The 25,393-nt window shown below is 39.2% G+C and overlaps 1 protein-coding gene across 4 annotated transcripts in view; it reads right to left on the minus strand.

Moving 5' to 3' along the window:
• Nucleotides 1-25,393, minus strand: part of LOC124776718 (ATP-dependent DNA/RNA helicase DHX36-like) — a 239,928-nt gene that overhangs the window by 22,268 nt on the left and 192,267 nt on the right. For 3 of the 4 annotated variants that reach the window (XM_047251833.1, XM_047251832.1, XM_047251835.1), the window contains exons 16-18: nucleotides 23,950-24,105; nucleotides 2,378-2,690; nucleotides 62-145 (exon numbers count right to left, since the gene is read on the minus strand). In XM_047251833.1, coding sequence (XP_047107789.1) covers nucleotides 62-145; nucleotides 2,378-2,690; nucleotides 23,950-24,105 — 553 coding nt within the window. The remainder of the gene's footprint in view (nucleotides 1-61; nucleotides 146-2,377; nucleotides 2,691-23,949; nucleotides 24,106-25,393) is intronic. The other variant, XM_047251834.1, reaches the window with a different exon arrangement.

Here is a 25,393-nt window from a genome sequence, read left to right on the forward strand (position 1 = left end):
GATAGCACCTCTGGGGAGACTGGGTGAGGGGTAGGGGTGGGAACCTTGTCCTGGGACTTACATTATTTCTTCTTCTGCTTCTGCTCCTCCTCTTTCTTGTGTTGACGAGGACAGGCCACAAAGGGAGAGCAAGCTTCTGCAAGATCCGGAACCAAAAGAGAGAGGTGACCTTGGGGCGCACAGACTCTGTGTCCCGTGGCAGAGTTGTGGTAGCAGGCCTCTGGCCCAAGAGATGCCAGGGTGAGGTGTCCCCTGGAGCCAGAGGTGCTGAATAAGGTGGCACATCTTTGGTTACAGAGGGGGAGTGGCAGCCGGAGGTGAGAGCATGGGAACCACAGGGGAGGGGGAGAGGATAGGGGGTTGGAACTGTGGTAAGGAAGAGGGAGGAGAGGGGGACGGGACTGGAGTAAGGAAAAGGAAGGAGAGGGAAAGGACGTAACTAAGGCAAAAGTAGAAGATATTGACACAGGGTGGAGTTGGTCATATTTCTTATGTGCCTCAGTGTAAGACAGACAACCCTGGGACTTATACTCCAATAATTTCTTTTATTTCTTATAGCCCACGTAATCTGGTGTGCCTGGAAAGTGACAGTCGTGACAACTTACATACACAGGTGGAGGAACACAGGGGCTTCCCTCGTGGAATGGGTGTCCACAGTCACCACAGAGAGGGTCTGATGTACATCAGGAAGACATATGCCCGAAATGCAAGCACCGAAAGCACCTCATGTGTAGCGGGACATATGGTTTCATGTCACCGATAACATGTAACCTTGACATTCTCTGACAGGGTACCTGCCTCAAAAGCCAGAATGAAGGTGCCGGCATCTGTGTGGTTGTCCTTGCGACTTTCCTCCGCACGTCAAACAAAATGAACCCCTATTGTTCCAGATTAGCTCCGAGTTCCTCATCAGTTTGAAGGATGAGGACCTGACGAAAAATGACTCCCTGGACCATATTCAGAAACTGGTGAGGCGTAATGGACACCAGGACATTACCAAGATGATCACAAGCACAAAGAGCTGTGGACTGGGTGGCAGAAGCAGCTTTGATCAACAGGGAACCTGAGGGCATCTTACTGAGAGACTCTACTCTGCCAAACTTTTCTTCAATATTTTCCACAAAAAACAGCAGCTTTGTCACAGTGAATGGTCCCCATCTGTCCTAGTAGAGACCAGACAGCAGGAAAGTGTTTCACTCCAAGTAGTGAGCCTGGTCCTCCTCCCAGGGTGTAGCCAAGCAGCATTCAATGATTCATTACCACTCGAAAAGACGGTCGTAGGAAAACAGCCAGATTTTTGGAGCTTGAAACGATTCAAGCACAAAGCATCTGCTCTGCCACTCACATCAGGGGCTCTCACCATGGGCAGCACCCAGCCACAGCAATGGCCATATGGCACAGCGGCCACCGTTGGGAGTTCTGATGCTCCTGAATGACAAACAACCACTACTAGGCACACATGGGGATGCAACTGCTAAGGTATCAGAAGTGTGATCCTTGTGTTGTCAGGAGGCTCACTCAGCCAGATGCATACACAATAGCCCCACCACACAGACTGGCTATGCGTGCTGGTGACCTAGCGGGTGGCGGGAGGCTATGGCAGGGAAGGAAGAGGGGAAGGATGGGAAAGAAGAATCCACACCATAGACGCTAAAGAGGGAGTTGTTCCCCAAATGGCTCACACTACAGACAGAAAATGTAGAAGTAGAGGTGGGTGACCAAAAGTGCCAAAAAGGACGAAATAGAAAAGGCAAGCGAAGCAAAACCACAAGAAATACATGAAACCATGGGGATAGCCAGGACGTCATAAGTAAGAACACCGAGAGAGTGGGACAAGAGGGCAGTAAAGAAAGAGTGAGGATGAGGAGGGAGAGACATGGGGAAGGTAATGCAGCTCAGGAAGGAAGTGCGGGCTGCGATAGTTCAGGGAGCAAAATCATTTTCAGGATGCGAAGAAAGATCTGTGAAGCATAGAAAACCAAAACAGAGCTGTATGACTCATGAGATTCCTCAAGTTTGTCTGGAATGTGAATCCACTCAGGTTACTTCCACATCTCTGGCTTAATTTTTTTTATTGCTGTCTCTTTTTGTTATATTGTTATACATCTAAATGGACCATATTACAATTTTTTATCATAAAATAGTAATTAGTATCATAAAAGTGCCTCATGTTTAAAATAAAAATATTTTAAGAAACTGAAGTGTTGGGTTTTTTGTACTGGTCAGTGTATAATGTGGATTCTACTGCCACTCCTTACATGCACATGAATGTAATTGTGTTCGTATTTTATGTCTGCATTCTGCACAAACTTATCAGGACTACTGACTTTATCAAATTACATATATTTAATTTGGATATACACTGCCTATTACTCACTTGTATTACATCAGCAGTCTCCCTATAACAGGCAAACCGAAGGTCCCCAGGCAGTACAACAACACCATCACCAGAGTCCTCTCCCTCATAAACTATGCCACAGCCAAAGAACAGCACAGCTAGTGGTGACACCATCGTAGTATCGTGCAAATAGACAGCTGTACTCCGCAGTTTTTGGTGGTAGACCAGCAAAGGAGATGGGAATTCGGGGCACTGCTCATTCACCGACTTTGGATGCAGTTTAACTCTGCCATCTTCAGGTGTGTCCAATGTTACAGAGTACTTCATTGTTTTCCGCACCTTCCGCACTTTCCTATGAAAATAAAAGTAGAGCCTGGTATGAGTTTACACAAATGAAGGACCAAGAGGTCACTGCCATTAAATGTGTATCTGTTCACAATTATAACAAGTGTTCATGAGATCAGAATGTCTATAAGGAACATGTGAGCTGCAGATATTCTGGAACTTGCCTACATCTGACTTAATGAAAAATCCATCATGTGTGGTTCTTACCAGTGATATAGGACAGTATCAGTTTAGCAATGAAACATTTACACCACAGGCATTTGAAAAACAAAAGGCCATTCCTTTTACAAACATTAAAGATAAATTACAACTGATGATAATAGGTACAAGGACAGAATTTAAGCTTTCTCCCTCTATCAAATTTGGATTTTACATCATAAACAAGAACTACTGACCAGATTACATAGTCTTGCATGGTACGGAGTGATGAGAGTGATGTGATGTCATCAGCTGCTGGATGCTGTTACTGTTATTTTGAGTGTGATATTTTGAATGTATTTTTCAAATAGTTTCTGTTTGATATTTTTACCAAGGGTATTGAGGTAACCAGTTTTACTACAATTTGCATCTTCTGTGAGGTAAAAGCTATGTGGAGAGAGGGGGGGAGGGAGGGGGGGTGCTTCCGAGATTTTATTTATAGATTTTTTGCATTAGTGTTTTGCTTGTATGTAGCTAGGATGGCTAGTGCTCACATAGTTTGTATTTTTCATTCTGTAACTGAGGTGGCTTCAAACTCAGCCACTGTTTAAATCTACACTAATAATAAATCTGTAAAACTGTCATGTTCATCCATTTGTCTCTTTGGACACACTTCTCTTTTCATTTTTTTATTTATACGTTAAGTTGTTGTTGTTGTTGTGGTCTTCAGTCCTGAGACTGGTTTGATGCAGCTCTCCATGCTACTCTATCCTGTGCAAGCTTTTTCATCTCCCAGTACCTACTGCAACCTACATCCTTCTGAATCTGCTTAGTGTATTCATCTCTTGGTCTCCCTCTACGATTTTTACCCTCCACGCTGCCCTCCAATACTAAATTGGTGATCCCTTGATGCCTCAGAACATGTCCTACCAACCGATCCCTTCTTCTGGTCAAGTTGTGCCACAAACTTCTCTTCTCCCCAATCCTATTCAATACTTCCTCATTAGTTATGTGATCTACCCACCTTATCTTCAGCATTCTTCAGCATTCCGTAGGACCAAACTGAGGAGCAAATCTCCAAGGTCATGGAATGTGTCAAAACTACAACAAGAAATTTCACGGGGTTTACGCATGTAACTTGAGCATAACTTGGCTTTAGTTCACCAAAATCTGATCATGGAAAAAAGTATTGTGGTTTAAAGTTTTTCTAAAACCTTTTTGTCTGTCTGTCTGAACATGCTAATCTCCAAAACTACTAGATGAGCTTTCATGGGGTTTTTAAAAGTAACTTGAACATATCTTGGGTATAAGCTTTATTTCATAAAATGGGATAATTGGAAAAAGAGATATCTTAGTTGAAAGTTTTGTCCATACTAATATTGTAAATATAAAAGGAACTCTGTCTGTTACATGTTAATGACTAGCCCCTGAACTGATTTCGAAGGACATTAGTGTGGAGATAGCTTGGAGCATGAGGAAGAGCATAGGCTACTTTAGAAAGTTTGTAGTACAAGATACTTACTGAAATGAAGACACGCAAATTATGAAAAAATATTTACTCATTGAAAAACCTATTTACTATTTGACTTTTGATATTTATAAAATTTGTGAAAATGCTTTTATTTGTTGATATGTGATATGGTTCAAAGTAATGAATACAATGCTTGTACAATCTTCAGTGTGTTCAATCCATACTTCCACACTATTTGCTGCATAATGTATACATTGTATAATGTATAAGTTAAATAATATTTGGCTATTTCAATAGCACAATGCATAGATGCACACTGCTGTCCATACCCCTCTGTACACACTGATTGGTAGTGACTCTTCACATGCTGACATTGTGGATTGGGTCAACATGGAGGGAGAAGAATGGGGCACATATCATAAGCCATGCTTATCTGAACAGTCAGACACTTGAGGGCAGCTAATGTTATTGCACCTACAGCAGCTTACTCACCCACTGTCACTCATCATAAACAAAACTACTGATATGCATGCACAGCCATGAATAACAGCTAGTTTTGAATAAAAGTCATCAGCATTGGCAGCTAAAGCCTTCCTGCATAAGAAGTCACCCTTGCTATACCAATGACCTTATCAAAGAGGGTGAAGGAATAGACAGAGGTTCATGGTGCTCTCTTGTCCTTGGGGTGGGAGAATCAGCTATGATCAATGGCATGATGGTGCAGAATGCAATGTAAACCACTGCATTACAGACATACAATGTGTATCCCAAGGACATGTAGCCAGTAACTGAAAAATTGTCATGATGATCTCTCCATTGGCAAAGAGATTCCAGATTAGTCCCTAACTCAGGTCTCTAGAAGGGGACTGCCAAGGGGAAGGTGACTATGAGAAAAAGATGGAATAACCAACTGTGGGATAACATTCTATGAGTCACAGCATAGAATGTCAGAAGTTTGAATGACACAGTAGAAAAGCTAGAGAATCTGGAAAGGGAAATGCACATGCTCAATCTAGATGTAGTAGGCAATCCCTAAAGTGACATGGAAAGAAAATAAGGATTTCTGGTCAGACGAATATAGGTAATAACAGCAGCAGAAAATGGCATAACAGGAGTATTTGTCATAAGTAGGAACGTAGGGCAGACAGTAAGCTAATGCAAACAGTTCAATGAAAGGGTTCTTCTCATCAGATTCGACAGCAAACCAACACTGACAATGATGGTTCAGGTATACATGCTGACACAGCAAGCACAAGATGAAGAGATAGAGAAAGTATGTGAGGATATTGAATAGGTGATTCTGTATGTAAAGGGAGATGAAAATCTAGTAATCAAGGGGGATCGGAAAGTGATTGTAGGGGAAGGAACAGAAGAAAGGGTTATTGGAGAATATGGGCTAAGCTGTAGGAATGAGAGAGGAGGAAGACTAATTGAGTTCTGCAATAAATTTCAGCTAGTAATAACAAATGCTCTGATCAAGAATCACAAGAGGTGGTGGTACACTTGGAGAAAGCTGGGAGATAGAGGAAGATGCCAGTTACATTACATCATACTCAGGAAGAGATTTCAAAACCAACACTGGATTGTAAGACATAGCCAGGAGCAGATATAGACTCACATCACAATTTAGTAATGATGAAGAGTAGACTGAGGTTTAACAGAATTGTACAGAAAAATTAGTGTGGAAGGAAGTGGAATACTGAAGTACTGAGGAATGGTGCGACATACTTGAAGTTTGATAAGGATGGGGATACTGTGATAAAGAGTATCGTAGTAGGCAGTTCAGTTGAAGAGATGTGGGAACCTCTAAAAAGGGCAATTACAGATGTTGGACAGTCAGACATACATACAAGGAAGATAAATCTGAAGAAACCTTGGGTAACAGAGGAAATATTTCAACCGATTGATGAAAGGAGGAAGTTGAAAACTGTCCAGGGAAAGACAGGAATACAGCAATATAAATCACTTAGGAATGAAATAAATAGGAAGTGCAGGATAGCCAAAGTGAAATGGCTGCAGGAAAAAGTGATGGAACCAAAAACGATATGACCATCAGAAAGACTGACTCAGCCTATAGAATAGTGAATCCAACCTCTGATGAAATTAAGAGCAAGTGTGGTAACATTAAGAGTGCAATAGGAATTCCACTGTTAAATGCAGGAGAAAGAGTGGACAAGTGGAAAGCGTATACTAAAGGGTTCTATGAGGGGAAGGACTCATCTGATGACTTGACAAAGGATGGTGTCGATAAGGAGGACACAGGGAACCCAGTATTAGAGTAAGAATTTAAAAGATCTCTGAAAGACTTGAGATCCAATAATCAGAAGGGTAGACCGCACTCCATCGGGATTTCTAATATCATTGGGTGAAATGGCAAGCAAATGACTATTCAAGCTGGTCTGTGGAATCTATGATACTGGCAACTGAGGGATAATGTATCACTTTGGAGAAAGTCTCTCTAACCGAAGAAGTATCATCATGACTCTGAGCAAGCATCTTGTTATTTTAGAAAGCAGATGTTTGTTTTGGATTGCACATTGTGCAGGAAATTTTCTGTTTCTTTTGCCTGTCATGAGAGCGAAAGTTGACACAGCGTATTTGCAATGCATGGGCAATGGGCACTGGGTTCCTGTACATGAAGACACCTGCTGGCGAGGTCTGTTATTTCAATAAAATGCAGTCCCACTTTGGATATTCGCTGTGGGTCACAGAACCTCACCTTGCATGACAGTGGTAATGGCGTCATTTGTTGTAATGGCGTCATTTGTCAAGAGAGACTCAAGAAAGCATAAAATGCGAAAATGACACAACTAATATATATTGTAAACTTTTAAGTCATATGCTGTATTAAAATCTAACATGGAATTATATAACGGAGGTGCAATACATGCGCGATAAACAAGCAGCAGCATGTGAATTTATCAAGCAGTGACTGGTGTTTGAGATTTCCTGCTGGCATCTTCAAGAAAGGAGTCTGGAGTGCCTTAAGACCATAGCAACACAGTACTGTCAAACAGTTAAATTAAGTAACAGCGACCTCAAATACACTTGTGCAGTCCACTTCTATATGAAGCTCAAACAATTAGGGTGTTGCATTCCACAATGTACCATCAAACTTTCGGAAAAATGTCATCGCACAATACTGAAGACAGCAAGGGCAAATAGGTACGAAAATTAACACACAATCAGCTTCACATCTCATGCATCCAAGTTGCTGACAAGAATAACAAAGAAAATGTGGGAAAGAAAACTGAGTATATTATAGATCAGGGAAAGTCACCAGAGAGGAAATTTTGGTTTCACACTTGATAATGAAAGCAAGGCTGAAAAAAAATCTAGATGCACTCTTACAACTTGTTGATCTAGAAAAAGCTTTCAACAAATGTGAAGTGGTGCAAGATGTTTGAAATTCTGAGAAAATAGCTACAGGGAAAGGTGGGCTAAATGTGATATGTACAAGAACCAGAGGAAACAAGATTGGAAGGCAAAGAAAAAAGTGCTCGGATTAAAAAGGGTGTAAGATAGGGATGCAGTCTTTTGCCCCCACTGCTCAATCTACAGATTAAAGAAGCAACAATGAAAATAAAAGAAAGGTGGGATTAAAATTCTGGGTGAAAGGATATCAATGATAAGATTCACTGATGACATTGCTATCCTCAGTGAAAGTGAAGAAGAATTACAGGATTGGCTGAATGGAGTGAACGGTCTAATTGAGTGCAGAGTATGGATTGAGAGAGAGTAAACTGGTAAAAGATACAAGAAGTGAGAAGTAGCAGAAATGTGGTCACAAAGTAGATTAAGTTAAGGAATCCTGCTACACTGGAAACAAAATAACACGATGTATGAAGTGTGAGGACATGAAAGGCAGACTAGCACAGGCAAAGAGGATAATCCGGTCCAAGACAAGCCTACAGATATCAAACACTGGTCTTAACCACTTAACCTATGATTTAACTTCCAATGGGCTGGGCCTGAAATGTAAATATAATTTCCCGGCCTTCAAGCCATTCCACGATTCAGTAAATCAGTCTGATGTTGTACCAACTTATGAAATGTGAGTATGTATGCAAGATCCAACTGGTTTGATTTTGTGAAATATCTGATAAGTAATTATAATATCATTTCATAGTCATGTTAGAAATACGGCAAAAGATTTATTAACAATCAATGCAATACAGTATTAAGCAATAGCATTTATTTCCAATTCCTGAATACATTCACAATTCACATAATTAGCACTTTTACAAAAAGCAACAACACAAATCAATAATCTGTAATATCTATTGAAACATACGGGTACATATAACAGAACTTTGCATCCGTTGCACTTCCATGTTGTTTCATTATCATCATCATCATCATCATCATTTAAGACTGATTATGCCTTTCAGTATTCAGTCTGGAGCATAGTACCCCTTATAGAATTCCTCCATGATCCCCTATTCAGTGCTAACATTGGTGCCTCTTCTGATGTTAAGCCTATTACTTCAAAATCATTCTTAACCAAATTCAGGTACCTTCTCCTTGGTCTACCCCGACTCCTCCTACCCTCTACTACTGAACCCATGAGTCTCTAGGGTAACCTTGCTTCTCCCATGCATGTAACATGACCCCACCATCTAAGCCTGTTCGCCCTGACTGCTACAGCTATAAGAGTTCATTCCCAGTTTTTCTTTGATTTCCTCATTGTGGACACCCTCCTGCCATTGTTCCCATCTACTAGCACCTGCAATCACCCTAGCTATTAACCTTATTGATAAGGTAACCTTAATCCACCCAGCTTTTGCTCCCACACAACAAAGTTGGTCGAAAGATTGAACGGTGCACAGATAACTTAGTCTTGGTACTGACTTCCTTCTTGCAGAAGAGAGTAAATCGTAGCTGAGCACTCACTGCATTAGCTTTGCTACACCTCGCTTCCAGTTCTTTCACTATGTTGCCATCCTGTGAGAATATGCATCCTAAGTACTTGAAACCATCCACCTGTTCTAACTTTGTTCCTCCTATTTGGCACTCAATCCGTTTATATCTCTTTGCCACTGACATTACTTTCATTTTGGAGATGCTAATCTTCATACCATAGTCCTTACATTTCTGATCTAGCACTGAAATATTACTTTGCAACCTTTCAATGAATCTGCCATCACAACTAAGTCATCCGATATGCGACTGCTTATTTTGTGTTCACATATCTTGATCTCACCCAGCCAGTCTATTGTTTTCAACATATGATCCATAAATAACAGGAACAACAGTGGAGACAGGTTGCAGCCTTGTCTTACCCCTGAAACTACTCTGAACCATGAACTCAATTTACTGTCAACTCTAACTGCTGCCTGACTATCTATGTAAAGACCTTTAATTGCTTGCAAAAGTTTCCCTCCTATTCCATAATCTCATAGAACAGACAACAACTTCCTCAAGGAACCCGGTCATATGCCTTTTCTAGATCTATAAAGCATAGATACGAGGGCGGTTCAGAAAGTAACCTCCGATTGGTCACAGTGCGGGTTGTGGGGGGAGTAGCGACGCCATCTGTGCGTTCACGCACTCAACAGGTCAGTCGGCATCAATCCGTGGTCGAGTGAACGTCGTACCTGTGCTAGTTTAGTTTTTGTGGCAGTTTGAAATGTGTGCTGCAATAGAAAACCCCGCCAAATGTGAAGTGCGTGCTGTCATAATGTTTTTTACAGCCAAAGGATCTGCAGCAGCTATTCATCGTGAGCTTTGTGCCGTGTACGGACCAAGAGTTATGAGTGAAGGAGTTGTCTGTGAATGGGTACGTTTATTTAAAAGTGGACGAGAAAACGTTCATGATGAAGAGAGGAGTGGTAGACCATCATTGGTGTCTGACGAACTCGTTCAGACAGTTGATGCAAAAGTTCGTGAAAATCGACGTTTCTCAATGTCGGAGTTGTCTACTGGTTTTCCACAGATTTCTAAGACTCTCTTGTACGAGATAGTGACAGCAAGATTGGGTTACCGTAAGTTCTGTGCACGATGGGTGCCCAAAATTCTTACCGACCACCACAAAACTCAAAGAATGGCCTCTGCGTTAGACTTTCTGTCACGTTACGAGGACGAACGAGAACCATTGTTAAACAGAATCGTGACCGGTGACGAAACCTGGATTAAGTACGTGAACCCTGAGACAAAAGAACAATCAAAGATGTGGGCACATTCAAATTCGCCTACCAAACCAAGAAAAGCCTAGCAAGATTTTTCTGCCAGAAAACTGATGGCAACGGTGTTTTGGGATGCCAAAGGGGTGTTGTTGGTTGAATTCATGGAACGTGGTACGACCATTAATCAAGACGTGCACTGTGAAACAATAAAAAAGTTACGACGGGCTATAGAGAACAAACGCCGTGGTATGCTGACTTCCGGTATCGTTTTTTTGCACGATAACGCCCGTCCTCACTCTGCTCGCAGAACAACGGCCCTTCTTGAGTCCTTCAAGTGGGACGTTATCAACCATCCACCTTACAGCCCAGACCTGGCGCCAAGTGATTATCACCTCTTCATGCATTTGAAGAAATGGCTCGGGTCACAGCGGTTTGATGACGACGAAGAGCTCAAAGATGCGGTCACAGGCTGGCTCCAGGCACAAGCGGGTGATTTTTATGCAGAAGGAATTTCAAAGCTTGTGAAGAGATACGATAAGTGCCTCAATCGCTATGGAGACTATGTAGAAAAATAGTGCAAAGATGTAGTTGTAAGATGTATATATTAAAATATTTTTATTTAACTTGGTGTATTTTTTTATATCAACCGGAGGTTACTTTCTGAACGGCCCTCGTACAATTTCCTGTTCCACTCTTAACACTTCTCCATTATTTGCCATAAGCTAAAGATCTGGTCCTGACAGCCTCTAAGAGGCCTAAACCCACACTGATTTTCATCCAATTTGTCCTCAACTAATACTCACACTTTCCTTTCAACAAAATGCTGATTTTACCCAAAATGCTGATTAAAGAGATACCTCTGTAGTTGTTACAATCTTTTCTGTTTCCATGTTTAAAGATTGGTGTGATTACTGCTTTCGTCCAGTCTGATGGAACCTGTCCCAACTCCCACGCCATTTCAGTTATCCTGTGTAGCCATTTAAGACCTCACATTCCACTGTATTTGATGAGTTCCGACTTAATTTCATCCACCCCAGCTGCTTTAATGCACTGCAATCTATTGACCATTTCCTCCACTTCCTCAAATGTGATCCTATTTCCACCTACATTGAGCAACTCTTCAAAATATTCCCTCCATCTGCCCATGGCATCAGCAGGATTCACCAGCAGTTTTCCTGACCTGTCCAAAATACTTGTCTATCCTTCTGACCTCCCTTTTGAAGACTGCTACTTACACTCCAGAATGGTTTTCCAGCAGCTTGACCCAAAGTCTCCAACCTGTTTCCAAAGTCTTCACAAGATTTCTTCTTGGATGCTGCAATTATCTGTTTGGCTTTGTTTCTTTCTTCAACATAACTTTCTCTGTCTACCTGAGTTCTAGTATGTAGCTGTTTTTGATACGCCTTCTTTTTCCTTTTACAGGTTGCCTTGACTGTGTCATTCCACCAAGCTGTTTGCTTCCTCCAACCTTTACATACTATTTTTTCCAAGACATTACATTCTTTAGCCATTCCAGTACTGTGTCCCTGTACCTTGTCCATTCCTTTTCCAATGACTGTAATTGACTACATTCAACTAACTGGTACCTTTCTGAGATCACTGTTATGTACTTGTGCCTGATTTCCTTATCCTGAAGTTTTTCCACTCTTATCCTCCTACATATGGACATGACCTCCTGCACTTTCGGCCTCACAATACCAATTTCACTGCAGAGTAAATAGTGATCAGCGTCATCAAAGAATCTCCTGAATACATGTGTGTCCCTCACAGCCTGATCTGTTATTATATAGTCAATGACAGATCTGGTTCCCCTGCCTTCCCAAGTATACCAGTGAATGTTCTTATGTTTAAAAAAGGAGTTTGTAATTACTAAGCCCATACTGACACAGAAATCCAAGATTTCCCGTTCCTGTTGGCTCCATATCCTCTCCAAATTTACACATAACATTTTCAAACCCTTCTGTTCGATTTCCAATCCTGGCATTAAAATCACCCATGAGCAGAACACTGTCCTTGTCCTTTACTCTAGCAACTACATCACTGAGTGTGTCATAAAAACTATCCATCTTATCTTGATCTGTCCCTTCACAATGCGAATATACTGACACAATCCTAATTTTCTTGCTAGACACTGTCAAATCTATCCACATCAGTTGTTCGTTTACATACCTTATTGCAACTACGCTGGGTTCCATTTTGTTCCTGATGTAAAGCCCTACACCCCATTGTGCTATTCCTGCTTTGACTCCTGACAGGTAGACCTTGTATTCTCCCACTTCCTCTCCTGTCTCACCCCTTACCCGAATGTCACTAACAGCTAAAACGTCCAACCCCATCTTACTTGCAGCCTTTGCCAGCTCTACCTTCTTCCCAGAGTAGCCCCCATTGATATTAATAGCTCCCCATCTCATTACCATTCGTTTGCCGAGTCGTATCTTAGCAGTCCCTGGTCTGTCAATTAGAGGTGGGACTCCGCCACCTCCAAAGGTCCGAGGCATTTTGCTCTGATTGTTGCCAGCATCATATTTAAAGTACCAGGGAAGCAGGTACTTGCCCCGGGTCTCATTGAGTTTTACCCCTAACGGTTGAGGGACTAACCGGTGGATTTGGTAGTCTTTGCCGTCTGAGCACAAAGGTGACCACGACTCAGAATATGTCCGAAATGCCCAGCCTTATTCCAAAGTAACTGGTATCCCAACTGTCAGGACCACTTACTTGGCCACTCATACATTGCCCGTGGTTCATGAACTAGGACATGACAAGAGGAACCCACACCATGAACCATGTTTCACTACACTTTTTTTTTTTTTTTTTTTTTTTTTTTTTTTCAAATTTTACTGTGTTGATGGCCTTTATTTTGATGGTGCTGAGTCAATACGCTTAGGAAAATGATCCCAATGTTTCACGTGCATTTTCTCTGGTAAATCTCTGTATGATACTCATTCTTTATAATCCAGTTTGGTACATTATTTAGTAATAATTCGGCTATTGCAATCCTATAATCAGTGTAATTATGTTTTTTTCCCCATTATTTATTTATTTGCACAAAATGTATGAATTCAAAAGTCCAACATTAAACAGATAAAAGAAAATTTTTTGATAGCCTTTCATGTATTTTCTCTCGATTGGGCAGTATGCTAGTATTTGGTCTTGCCTATCATCTCCAATCATTCCCTTGTTCTACTCAATAGCACAATGGTTTCTAAGTGTGAGTAGATCCTTGTGTATTCATTTCTACCATTTCATGTTTTGTCATCATAATATGAACATCTCACTTCTCTTTCAATTTTATTGCGAGTATTCAATTGCACCTCCTCATTCTGTGTTCCCCCTCTTTAATTTTACTTTACAGAAATCTTTTGGCATATCCTTTCTATTCACACACGCTGTGTCAAGTTTTAGAATTATGCAATAGTGCCATAATTGGTTTTAGAGAAGAGTACCAATTATTTAGGTGGTAAGTCTGCCCTCTGAGTAACATCGACTGTGATAGCTCTTTCACAACACTTTCGGAGGCACTATCATTATACTTTATCTTATCACAGCCTTTACATTTTGAAGTCACATAACCTGAATCAGACTCTTATAATTTTTAAGATTTTAATACCGTATCAGGCCCTTTTTGATGGATTGAATTGTTTGTAAAACATGCGTCACTTAAATTTCATGAATGATTGATCAATATTAATGTCCTGTTTCATTGTAAGCACTTCTCTAAAAATTTTATTCAAATACCTGGTCTTATTTTGCTCAATTCAGTTGCACTCTTGGTTTTTTTAAATTTTTTAAATCTGTTCCATTATTATGGACAATGCAAAATATCTTTTAACCTCATTACAACTCTTCATATACTATTTGGACTGGTTCATATTTGTTGTGTGTATCTTGGGTACAATATTCCCCAGGAACATGTTGTCAAATACTATCTTAAATATATCAAGTTTTCTTTTATTTACTCCTACCTGATGTAAGGTTGCCTCTTTTATGCTAAGAGCCATTGTACAGTTCCAGATTTTTGGACTACTTCATATCTCAGCAGAATTGGCAAAAAAAGGAACACATGAAAACTGGCAAGAAGAAGGGACAGGATGATACGGCATGTGTCAACACATCACAGAATAAACTTCAGGATACTAGAGGAGGCTGAAGAGAGTAAGAACCATAGATAAAATATTGGTAGTTCATAGTGTGGCTTTTTTGTTTGTGAGCTTTCCTGGCATTGCTTAAAGATACTGTAAAATTTGACCATGAGTGAGAAATTTATGAAGTGTCACAGGTTAATGAGTTACTGGGTACATTCTGAGTCGTGAAGCAAGTGGTTTCACTGTCACAAATGTGGTGGGGACCCCGTAACAAAGCAGGGTTGCCCACTGCTATCCTGTTTTGGTTTTACACTCCTTCAGTAACTTAGTTAAGCAATGAGCTCTACTCAGATTCCGACTACAGATTCTGTGGCCTTCAGCCTCATAGTACAGAATTCAGAAATAGTTTAAATAAAATTCCCCTATTAAATCTATTATTTCATTACATTCTAATGTCTATTCTGAAAGTAATGAGCTAATTAGTTTTATTGGAAATGCATCATATTAAAAGTTATGAACAATGACGTATATTGTGCAATACATATTAATAGATCAAATTCAGCTATAAGGCTGCATCCAAAAGAAAGCCTAAATTTTACCAATTACAGCAAAGTGTTTAAATTAACCTAAAGTCTATTAGTTAAATAGATATTAGGACTTGAAATCTGTAGCCTGTATGACTTTCAGTGCCAATTGTGACCAAACTACTAAATAATTCCGAGACCTGTTTTGATACTTTTGCTACCTTTATTTTTCTACGTAAAATGACTCCAGTCTCAACTTTGTAAGTGCATTAATTAAGAATTAAGTAAATTTGAATAAGTAAAAATTATTGTTCAAGAGGGCTGCCATTGTTATAAGTCGGGAATTCCCACTGCAGATGCATAAGTTAGTTCCACGTATTTAAATTGACACAGCTCACTCATGTTATTTAGATAATAAAACCCAATGGTTAACTTCAAAACCAGGATCATTTTAACCCTGGGAAATTATAAACTATAATATATTAACAGAAATAGTCAAATATTCAAGCACTCGTCTCTATAAGGTCCGAGCTGGTGCAGTTCTCAGTTAGTTCTCGGTCAGATTCTCATGGAGCAAAAGTGTGGCAAGTTGGTTAATTTTTCCGGTTGGTACCAAAAAAGTGTAATTGTGAACATTGTTAAAGGGTGGAAGTTTTTGACCTACCTAATGTGGCGATTAAGTGTAAGAGGCCTGTTCACATGAAAATTGCGTGTGTGAGTGATAACAAATAAATCGCACTGTGGTTGTCATAAATGTTCAACAATGAATACGGTCTGGCTTCTTAATTTCAGTGTGATTTAGGTGAGATGGACGCAGCTACCGGGAAGACAATATTGAATAAGCAAAGCAAGGTAGGTCGGGAACACTGCGCACTATCTACTGGGTGAGGAAATGTTTCAACACATCCGGTTGTGACGTGAACTTTAAGTGGCACTAATACAGCCCGGCACGTTACAACCCTAGTGAGGCCCTCTGTTGGAGCTTCAGGACATGTAGTAGGAATCCACCAATAGTGGAGCAGGAAGTAAGACTATGTTCCACTCAGGGAGCTTTAGAGGAAGCTAGACAAGGACTAGAGTGGCTACGGAGTGACAGAGTGGAGAAGTGGGAATTTGCAGTTGGCAGTAACACCATTAGAAAGAGAATGTCTCCAACGGTTTTATTTTGAATCTTAAAAATAGGTTTAGTCAGCTGTCAGAATCATATGGAGAAAAACATCCAGCATTTGTAGGAGCAGGTGAGATGCAGTGGACACCCAATGTTGATATGAAGTCAAAGTTACGAACATTAAGAGGAGGAGGATGCTGCTGCAAGGTAGCAGTCATGCACACAATGTAGGCCTACAGTTGAAAGAGGTATCAGGTAAGGAGTACCAAATCACCAGCATTTCTAAACCAACTGCTGGGCTCAATAAGGTAACAGACAACTTCATACTTTTTTTGGGGACTGGGCTCCTGAAATAGGCAATGACTTGGACAGGATTGCTACTCAAACTCTGACCACTGGTATTCACTCTGCACAGTTCTCCCAGAGTTACAGTCAACACCACCTTGACAGTGTTGTGAGTCAAGTTAATATAGGACTTGAGACAGTACTCATGACTACTGAGAAGGCACACATTTCTGCGGTGCCAGTTGTGGGCATCACAAGGTCTTGGCTACACTAGAAATGGCCTACGACCAGATTGGGAAGAGATCATTGCTGAAGAATAGTGAAGTGACACAATAGTAACTGGTATCCCTGATTGAGGAAGATTATCGTAACGCAGGAACTTATTTCAATATATATGCGGTATGCAGGTCAGAATCTCATTTCATCCAGATATTAGGAGAATTAGAGGTAATGGAGATGAGTTGTTAACATGTCTTCATGCTGACATAACTTATTTCTTGAAGCACTATTTACATACTGGAGAAAAGTGAGGCTTCCTTCGGTGGGGTGCATCTTATCTAATTCCTAGGTGAAGAGTTGGCTGAAGGAGGGAGGATTGGTCATTTGTATGTCTCATTCAAGAGAGATGACATTTCAAAATGTTTTAAAGTTTAAATATTTGAAAGTTGTGCAGGAGAGTTTGGGATTTCAAGGGGAAAATCTTTCATTATAGGCCTCTATACGTCTCCCAGTTCAAACTGAACTGTTTTCCTCTCCAGATATGATGTACTAGGTATGGTCCTTAAGAAAGAAATTAATTTTGTAGGGGGATTTCAGTGTAAACTATCTGATTAATGTTCCAGGGAAAATAATGTTAATGGATTTGCTTGAATCTTACAACTAGTACAGACACTGTACTTGCCAACTAAAGATCAAGGAAAGAGCTTCCAAGGCAAAGTCGTAACCCAAAGTAGTAAACAAAAGATTTAGAGATACGAGTCTACTTGCAAAAAGCATGTCTTGAAGGGCTAACTTGGGAAGAAGTCTTCAATACAGACAACTTTAATAACAAATCCAACACATTTCTTCAAACATTTCTCACTTACTTTGACACCTTGTCACCATTAAAAAAGTGCAGGCTGGTGCAGTAGTGATAAGCAACTGAATTTGGTATCTAAAGGCATTCAAATATCATGTAACAGGAAATAGGAGCTGTATCATAACATGAGAGACAGACCTAGTCCAACTTGCAGAATTTCACTACAGACAATTTTGCATAGTGCCGATGAATGTAATCAGACAGGTTAAAAAATACATTACACCGAGATATTAGAAAGATTTCTGGACAAAAATCAAAACTTTTTGGTCAACCGTGAAAGAGGTACCAGGGCAGAATATGGGGGCTCAACACATTACACTACTTTTGTGTGAGAATGAAACTGTTAAGTGTCCCACCAGAGTTGTGCAATATATTTAATACCCACTACCCAACAATATACAGCAAACTATATCAAAATTTCACTGGTACAGATAAATATGCAGAATTCTTTAAAGCTGGTGATCTGATGTCACGTGCAGCTACAGGAAACAAGCAAAGGCGAAATGGAATCACTTATTATATCAGTAAAGAGTAAAGATTTTCATGGGTATGATGAAATTTCAAATAGGATTTTGAAGATCAGGCACGACATGTTAGTTCTGTATCCATGTCACTGATACAATGTGTCTTTCAGGGGTGGTTAGTTTCCTGAAAGATTGAAATACTTGTCCATAAAACCACATCATAAAAAGGAGGAAAAAAACAATTGCCGGTCAATTTCTTTGCTACCAGTCTTTTCAAAAATTTTTGAGGAAATGATGTATGAGAGTAGTGGTACACTTCAGTACACATAATTTGCTGTCAAACTTTCAATCTAGTTTCAGGAATGAACTTTCCACAGGAAACGATAGTTTGAGGACAGGAGGTACTTTCTTTGATTTAATAAAAGCATTTGATTGTGCAGATCACGAAATACTTTGCATAAGCTGGAACATTTCGGCATTAGCAAAAAATATAAACAGTGGTTCACTTTACATCTGGAAAGTAGGAAACTGAAGGTTGTCCCTCACTGTCAACACCGAGCAAAGCAGTGCAGTGGATAGTGCACTGGACTCTCAATCAGGAGGATAGCACTTCAAATCCTTGTCTGGCATCTAGATTTAGGTTTTCCATGATTTTCCTAAATCACTTTAGGCAAATCCCACAATCGTTCATTTGAAAAGGACATGGCAGATTTCCTTCCCCATCCTTCTGTAACCCAAGCTTGTTCTCTGTCTTCAATGACATCAATGTAAATGAGACAGTAAACTCTTATCTTTCTTCTATTGTTCCATTGTCAACAAACAGGGAAGAGATTTGTATGACTGGGGTCACGTAATGTATAAGAGGGAGGAGGGGGCGCCATACCATTCCTTTCTTAATCCATTGTTTTTTCTTGGTATGTATATATCGATGATCTCCCAATAAACTTGTACATTCAACTCAAAAAATTTTTCTCTTTAAGGTGACAGGACAAATCGAAGGAACCAGTTTGTTGAGAGTTTCAGGAGCATTGTGCAATAATGGACAGACACAGGGAAAATGAATACAGTAGAAGACTACTGGGTAGCTTTAAGAGAGGAAAAAAGTGAAGACAGCAGAGGATCATGTAGGTAAACATACAAAGACTAGTGAGATTCCCTGAGTAATTGAATTACACTGACAAACAGAGAAAATACAAAAATGCAGCAAATGAAGCAGGCATTAGGGAACACAGGTATCTAAAAAATGAGACTGACAAAATGCAAAATGGCTAGAGGCCAAATGCAAGAAGCACACACAACTAGGAGAAAGACACATGAAAATCATGGAGTCCTTTTGAGAAAAAGGAGCAATTGTACAGATATCAAGAGCACAGATGCCAAGACAGTACTAAACAAAGAATGCAAAGCTCACAGATGGGGAAGGAATGTATAGACAATCTATATAAGGGAAACAAATTTTATGACAGAGAAGAGTAAGTAAGTGAAGTAGAGAGGGAGATATGATATAGCGAAGAAGAATTTGACAGAGCACTGAAGAACCTAGGCAGAAACAAGTAGAGTAGAGTAGATGACTTTTCAGAATAACTGAAAACCATGGGAGAGCCAGGTGTGACAAATTTATTCCACATGGTATGCAAGATATCCGAGACGGGTGAAATTCACTCAGATTTTAGGAAGAATGTAATAACTAAGTGTCTTTGGCTAGGATGTGCCATAAAACATTATAAATAAGTTAAGTAAAGCAGAAAATAATAAAATAAAACTGAGATGTACTTGACTGGAATGAGAAACAGAACTGCATTCAATTGACAGAAAGGAATGAATACCATACATTAACATAAAAGTGGAAAAAGATAAAACACTGTAAGAGAGAAAATGCTGAAAAACAGTTCCTCACATGCTGTTGGGTGAGTAACATTTATGTTCAGAAACTAGAGATTCAAGTCTGGCAATATATATGGTATATCATTATTAATAGCAAAAACTGATACAAGAGTGTATTTTGATCCGTAGATACGGATTTAATCAGAAAGTATATATTTCATTTATGTTTGTACTAACTAAGACCATGTTTCGTACTGGAATCAATGGTGGCTTGTAACCACAAATATGCAATTATATTGCAAATCGTTCATTTGCAGACACATGATTGCTGAAATGTTTTTCTTCTATTATTGAGTATTTTCACCCATGTCAATTTTTACTATTAATCATGATACAAGGATGAATCTGAAACTAATGCCTCATTTTTTTTTGTGTTGACTTCAAGTGTGTGTGTCAGATTATGTTGGTGCTTACTAATCTTCTAACCTTCTTGTTAACATCCTCTTAGTGCCACTTCCAGAATGATGTTCAAAACTGTGGTGCACATAAAGCAAATGTGTGTCATTGGATCATTGGACTCCTCTTCCCTGGAAAAAATGTGCCAACTGAGATCCATCAACACTTGCTAAAAGTGTTCAGAGATGATACATTAGATGTGAGTAATGTGAGGTAGTGTTTATGGATCTGCATGACAAGCCACATTCAGATTAACTGTTGTCCTTCAAAGTTGAACAGTGCCTCAATCAACTCACCTGTGATGATTGGCAGATTACAACGAAGGAATTGTGTGCATAGCTGAAAGTCTGTTGTAATGCCTTAGACATAATATTACACAGCTTTGGTTATTGCAAAGTGCAATTTTGTTTTTGTATGGGAAGGAAATATGTTGGGACCTGCTGGAATACACGGGTAAAGGTGAAAACTTTCTGAATGCCAACATCATTCATGGTGAGACATGGAGTTTCTGCTACAAGCCAGAATCCAAAAGACTGTCCATGAAGTGGTGATATGTGAATTTTCCAGCAATGAAGAAGTTAAAGCACAACCATTAGTAGGCAAAATGATCTGCAGTCATCTGGGATAGGTAGGGTATGGCTCTTTTGGAAGTCATGGAAGCTAAAGTGACTGCCAAATCCGAACAGTACGACACTGACTAGGCTGAAAGCCTGAATTGTCTGAATTTCCAGAATCAAGCCACAGAAAATGATGAACTTCTGCTTGGAGCATAATAATGTCAGGATCCTTAACCATTTTGTGACTATGGAACTCATTCCCGAACTTTGCTGGTTCCTATCCTGTCCCCTGTCCTGATTTAGCAGCTTCAGACTTCATCTTGTTGGCCCTATGAAAGATGGGCTGTATAGCCAACATTTGCCAGACTCAGATGCTGGGGTCAAATATGTAAGACAGTGGTGGCTAGCCTCAGCTGGTTCAGGTTTTTACATGCACAGCATGCAGGATCTCATTCGTTTTTGGCAAAATTGCTTAATCAGGGAGTAAACGTGGACAAGGGAAAAAAAAATCCCGGATTATTCCTAGATATCCCATTTAAGAAATATGCTTTATCCCAAGTGAAAATACATTTTATCTGTGCTAAGTGACAGTAGGTTTTCTGTAGATTTTTCCCTGGGAACTGTAAAACTTATCAATTCTTTGAATGGTTAACATTTTATACACTGGCATAGAACTTCCCAGGAAAAAAAAGATGGAGAGAAGTTTTGGAAAGACCTTTGATGTGCAGCAACATTTACGCTGCATATTTTCCTATTATGAAAGTACAAATTCGAATTGCACCAAAAACAGCATGTTAGTTTCCAGAGCGTTGAAATCAAGATTGCGATGTCCTTTTGTAAGCCAGTCATATGCCACATGATCTCACCAGCTGATGACAGCCTATATTCAGAGCACAGGACATGTGTTATAGTTGGCCAATACCAAGATCACTGTTACGTAGCGCGAACACACAAAGAGGAAAAGTAAACAGATTATATTAATATGCATAGTATAGCTGCAAGAAAAGCTAAGCTTTCACATATAATACTGGTCTCAAGCATGCTACAAGAGAAGCGAAGCTTTCACATGTAATATTGATCTTTTTAGCGTTAGTTATACTTTAAGATACATCACACGAATCTGCCAGTAAATTTAAAATAATGACATAAATGTCTGATCTTCTGGGCTCGAAATTCTTGTAAGTGTTCAGTTTTAAACGCTCTGTGATTTAAGAAATTCATCCCACTTTCTCACACGTAACATAATTCATCTTGCATAAAAAGAAATTTACTTTTAAAGTAACGCTTTTTGAACCACCATTCGCAATACTATCTGGAGACTGTTAGAAACAGATTTGGTTTAGCAGTTGCTAGAGAGCGCCAGAGAACAGGCACTATCGCGCGTGCGCAGCTGTAATGGTGTAGGAAGCCAGCATGTTGATGTATAAAGCACTAAGAGAGCTTACATTACGCCATAAAAGAAACAGGAGATCAGAGGATACTCCAAGAGCAACAGAATTTTGTAAGCCATATTAAAATGCACCATACTAAAATGCATAATTCAGCTTGAGGTGCACATTGGTTTTTTCCAGATTCACAATGAAGTAGGTCCCATCTGATATTGAGCATTTCAGAGGTTTTTGGATGTAAATTTTCTTGGAGTGCCAGTACTGTTTGATCTCATTTTTGGTTCTTTATTATGGCATAGTGTCATACATGGCAGAAGATGAAAACGTGCACTTCAAATTCAGCGAACACTTGGAACTAGCCAATACTGTGGAATGAAACACTTTGTTTTGAATAAAATGATTGCCTCAGCAGAAAGGTTAATAAAGCTAAATTTCTTTAACAAACTTGCAAAAATAACTTCATTGCTCTGCAAGACTTTTAATGCTTGATTGCTAATAACTTGGAAATAAAATAAAATCAGAAAACAAACTAATAATATATTTTTGCCCTCCGTAATTATGTGAATGTATTTTAATTAACTTGATATATCCTGGACACAGAAATCCGCTTTGTTTTCATTGGACATGGGAGCTGTAAACGAAGAGAAGCAGCATGCGCGAATCTAGCAGCTTGGGCGTGCGAGAAAAATTTTTCTTGTTTGTGTCTAGTTGCTTGCTGCTATTGCTGATACAGCCAACAGCCACACTTCAAGTAGCAGGAAGCAGGAGAAGGTACTGCACATACACGAGTCAACTGCGCATGCGCATGATCCTGCTGGCAACTGGTCAAACGAACCCGATGTAAACAGTTGTGATGTCACGCCCGTAGAAAGCAGTTTATTGTTACGAAGTTACACAGTCTTCACCCTATGGCCTTTGACATACTTTTGCTGTTTTGTTGTTTTAAATGGTGCATTTCCTTTACCACTAAAGTTTTATTTTTTGCCCCTCTTGTTTACATTTTATTGCTGCAGTATCATTCTCCAGTAGCAGGATGCAGTAACACTCTTTGCTAGAGAATCAATTCTTACCAGTCAAAATTACAAAAATTTAACTGAAAGCTAAAACAATGAAAAATTCCTGGAATTCTGAATAATTCCTGGAATTCCGAATAATTCCCGGGTTTTTCCCAGATTTCCCAGTTGTCCCGAGTCATATACACCCTGTTAATGAATGGTAGTAATTAGATGGAAAAATGGTGGTATGAAAAAAAAATGTTTTATTTAACAGTACTATTGGCGTTCTGTACCAGTTTGTAGTTTCCACGAAAATAAATGGGAACCTTTGGTTTTGAAATGGCTCTCATTCACCCACATATAATTTGCTGGAAGAAATGACAGCTGAAGATTACTAAAATATCACAACAATGGGAGACCTGACTTAGGTCCGATGTGTAGCAGGAGTACCCACAACATACAAATTAGATTCTGTTTTTCTTCCACAGACCCAAAAAATTAGATGATTCTCGTGGGTATGGAACATGATTTTGTTTTCTTCTAAATTAATAGGCAATGTATTTCACTTGAAATACATTTGAAAGAAGCTGAAATTGCTGAGAATCATATTCAATTTGCACAATTTATTGTATCAACGAGGCATACTGCTCACACTGTTATTATTTGTTAGAATTGTCATAGCTGACATGATCACTGCAACAAAATTTATTAACTACATATACACAAACTATCGTCAAGAACAGGAAGTTATTGCTCTGTGTGGTGACGTACCTGACAATGGCAACATTAGGATACAGACCAGCGCATACAATGGCCTTGATAAGACTGCGGTTATTGGAGTGAATATTGGCTCTCCCATCCTTTGGATCAGCCGTTGCAAGAAAATTCATCTCGTACAAATGCTCTGCAAACTGCTTCTTCATATTCCTTTCAAACATAAAATTGTTCTGTCAATCACAAGCATCAGACACTAGAAAATACATTAAATATGCAGAAATATAAGGAAGATTCAAAATTAAAAATATACACACATTGGTACATCTTGTTCTTGAACATCTATCTGTAGTATCTTAGTGTTTAGCATTAGATGCAAATGAGAAGAACACAGTTGCACACAAACTGCTAATCTCAGAGTGAGTGGAACAAGAGAACATATTACTTAGGGAGTGTGTATGTAGTTATCAGATCTTTTCTATATCTCACACCATCTTCTTCGGTGTTGACATGAATCTGATTTCTAGCTCCATACCAAGTGCACAATAAGCAGTGCATCTGTCATCTGCCATATCTTTCACAGCCGTATGATAAGTGTATCTTTCAAATGCTGAATCAATTTACAGGCAATCTCAACAGTAGCTACCAATCCTGATCATAGCTACTACACTTCAATCATTATGAGAGCCCCTGTCAGAATATTCACATCATGCACCAGCTGATGTGTAACTACTTGTAATGAGAAATATCGCAAGAGCACTAGTCATGGTGAAGGTTTTCATAAATATAAGATCAGTGTTCAAAAAACATTGCCTTAAGAGCACATCGGTGGCTGACTGACAAACTCAACATGCTGAAATAGTTCATACAAAAATATTTATTTACTGCTGTGCTGCTCTTATACAGAATTCTGCTGGAAGCATTACAAAGAATTCTTCAAGCCTTAATAAGTTATAGTTTACTGGGCAATAAGTGTTACTCAAAGTTCAAAACACCACCCATCAATTACATACTGAGCATCAATCTTTACTACCGACAATACTGTATCAACTCCAATCAACTCTAATGCCAACCCTTCACAATGACAATAACTCAATCTTAAATTATAACTGTATATAGAGATTAAGTTGGAGTGTACTTATACCAACACTTCAAAAATTATTTCATCATGGTTAAGTCATATCATTCGTGTTAACATAATTTATCTAATAACATGATGTTTGTAACACACATATCCTTGTATCTCTTAGTAGTAAGTATGCATTTTTAAATATTATTTTAATGTAGTCTTCCTCTTTTAGAGTGGAATTTAAACAGTGTTCATTATTACAGTTTTATATAAACAATTAAATTTTAAACTAACTTCAAATTATTGGTTATTAGATAAGTTGAACCATATTCTTTTAATCAAGAACTTAGTATTTTAAATAACTATAGGCCAATGTTCAGATAAAAGTTTATTAGCAGGGACAAAATTTTTAAAGGATGTGGTTCTATGAAA

Source organism: Schistocerca piceifrons, chromosome 2 (assembly GCF_021461385.2).
Source record: "Schistocerca piceifrons isolate TAMUIC-IGC-003096 chromosome 2, iqSchPice1.1, whole genome shotgun sequence".
Lineage (NCBI taxonomy): Eukaryota > Metazoa > Arthropoda > Insecta > Orthoptera > Acrididae > Schistocerca > Schistocerca piceifrons.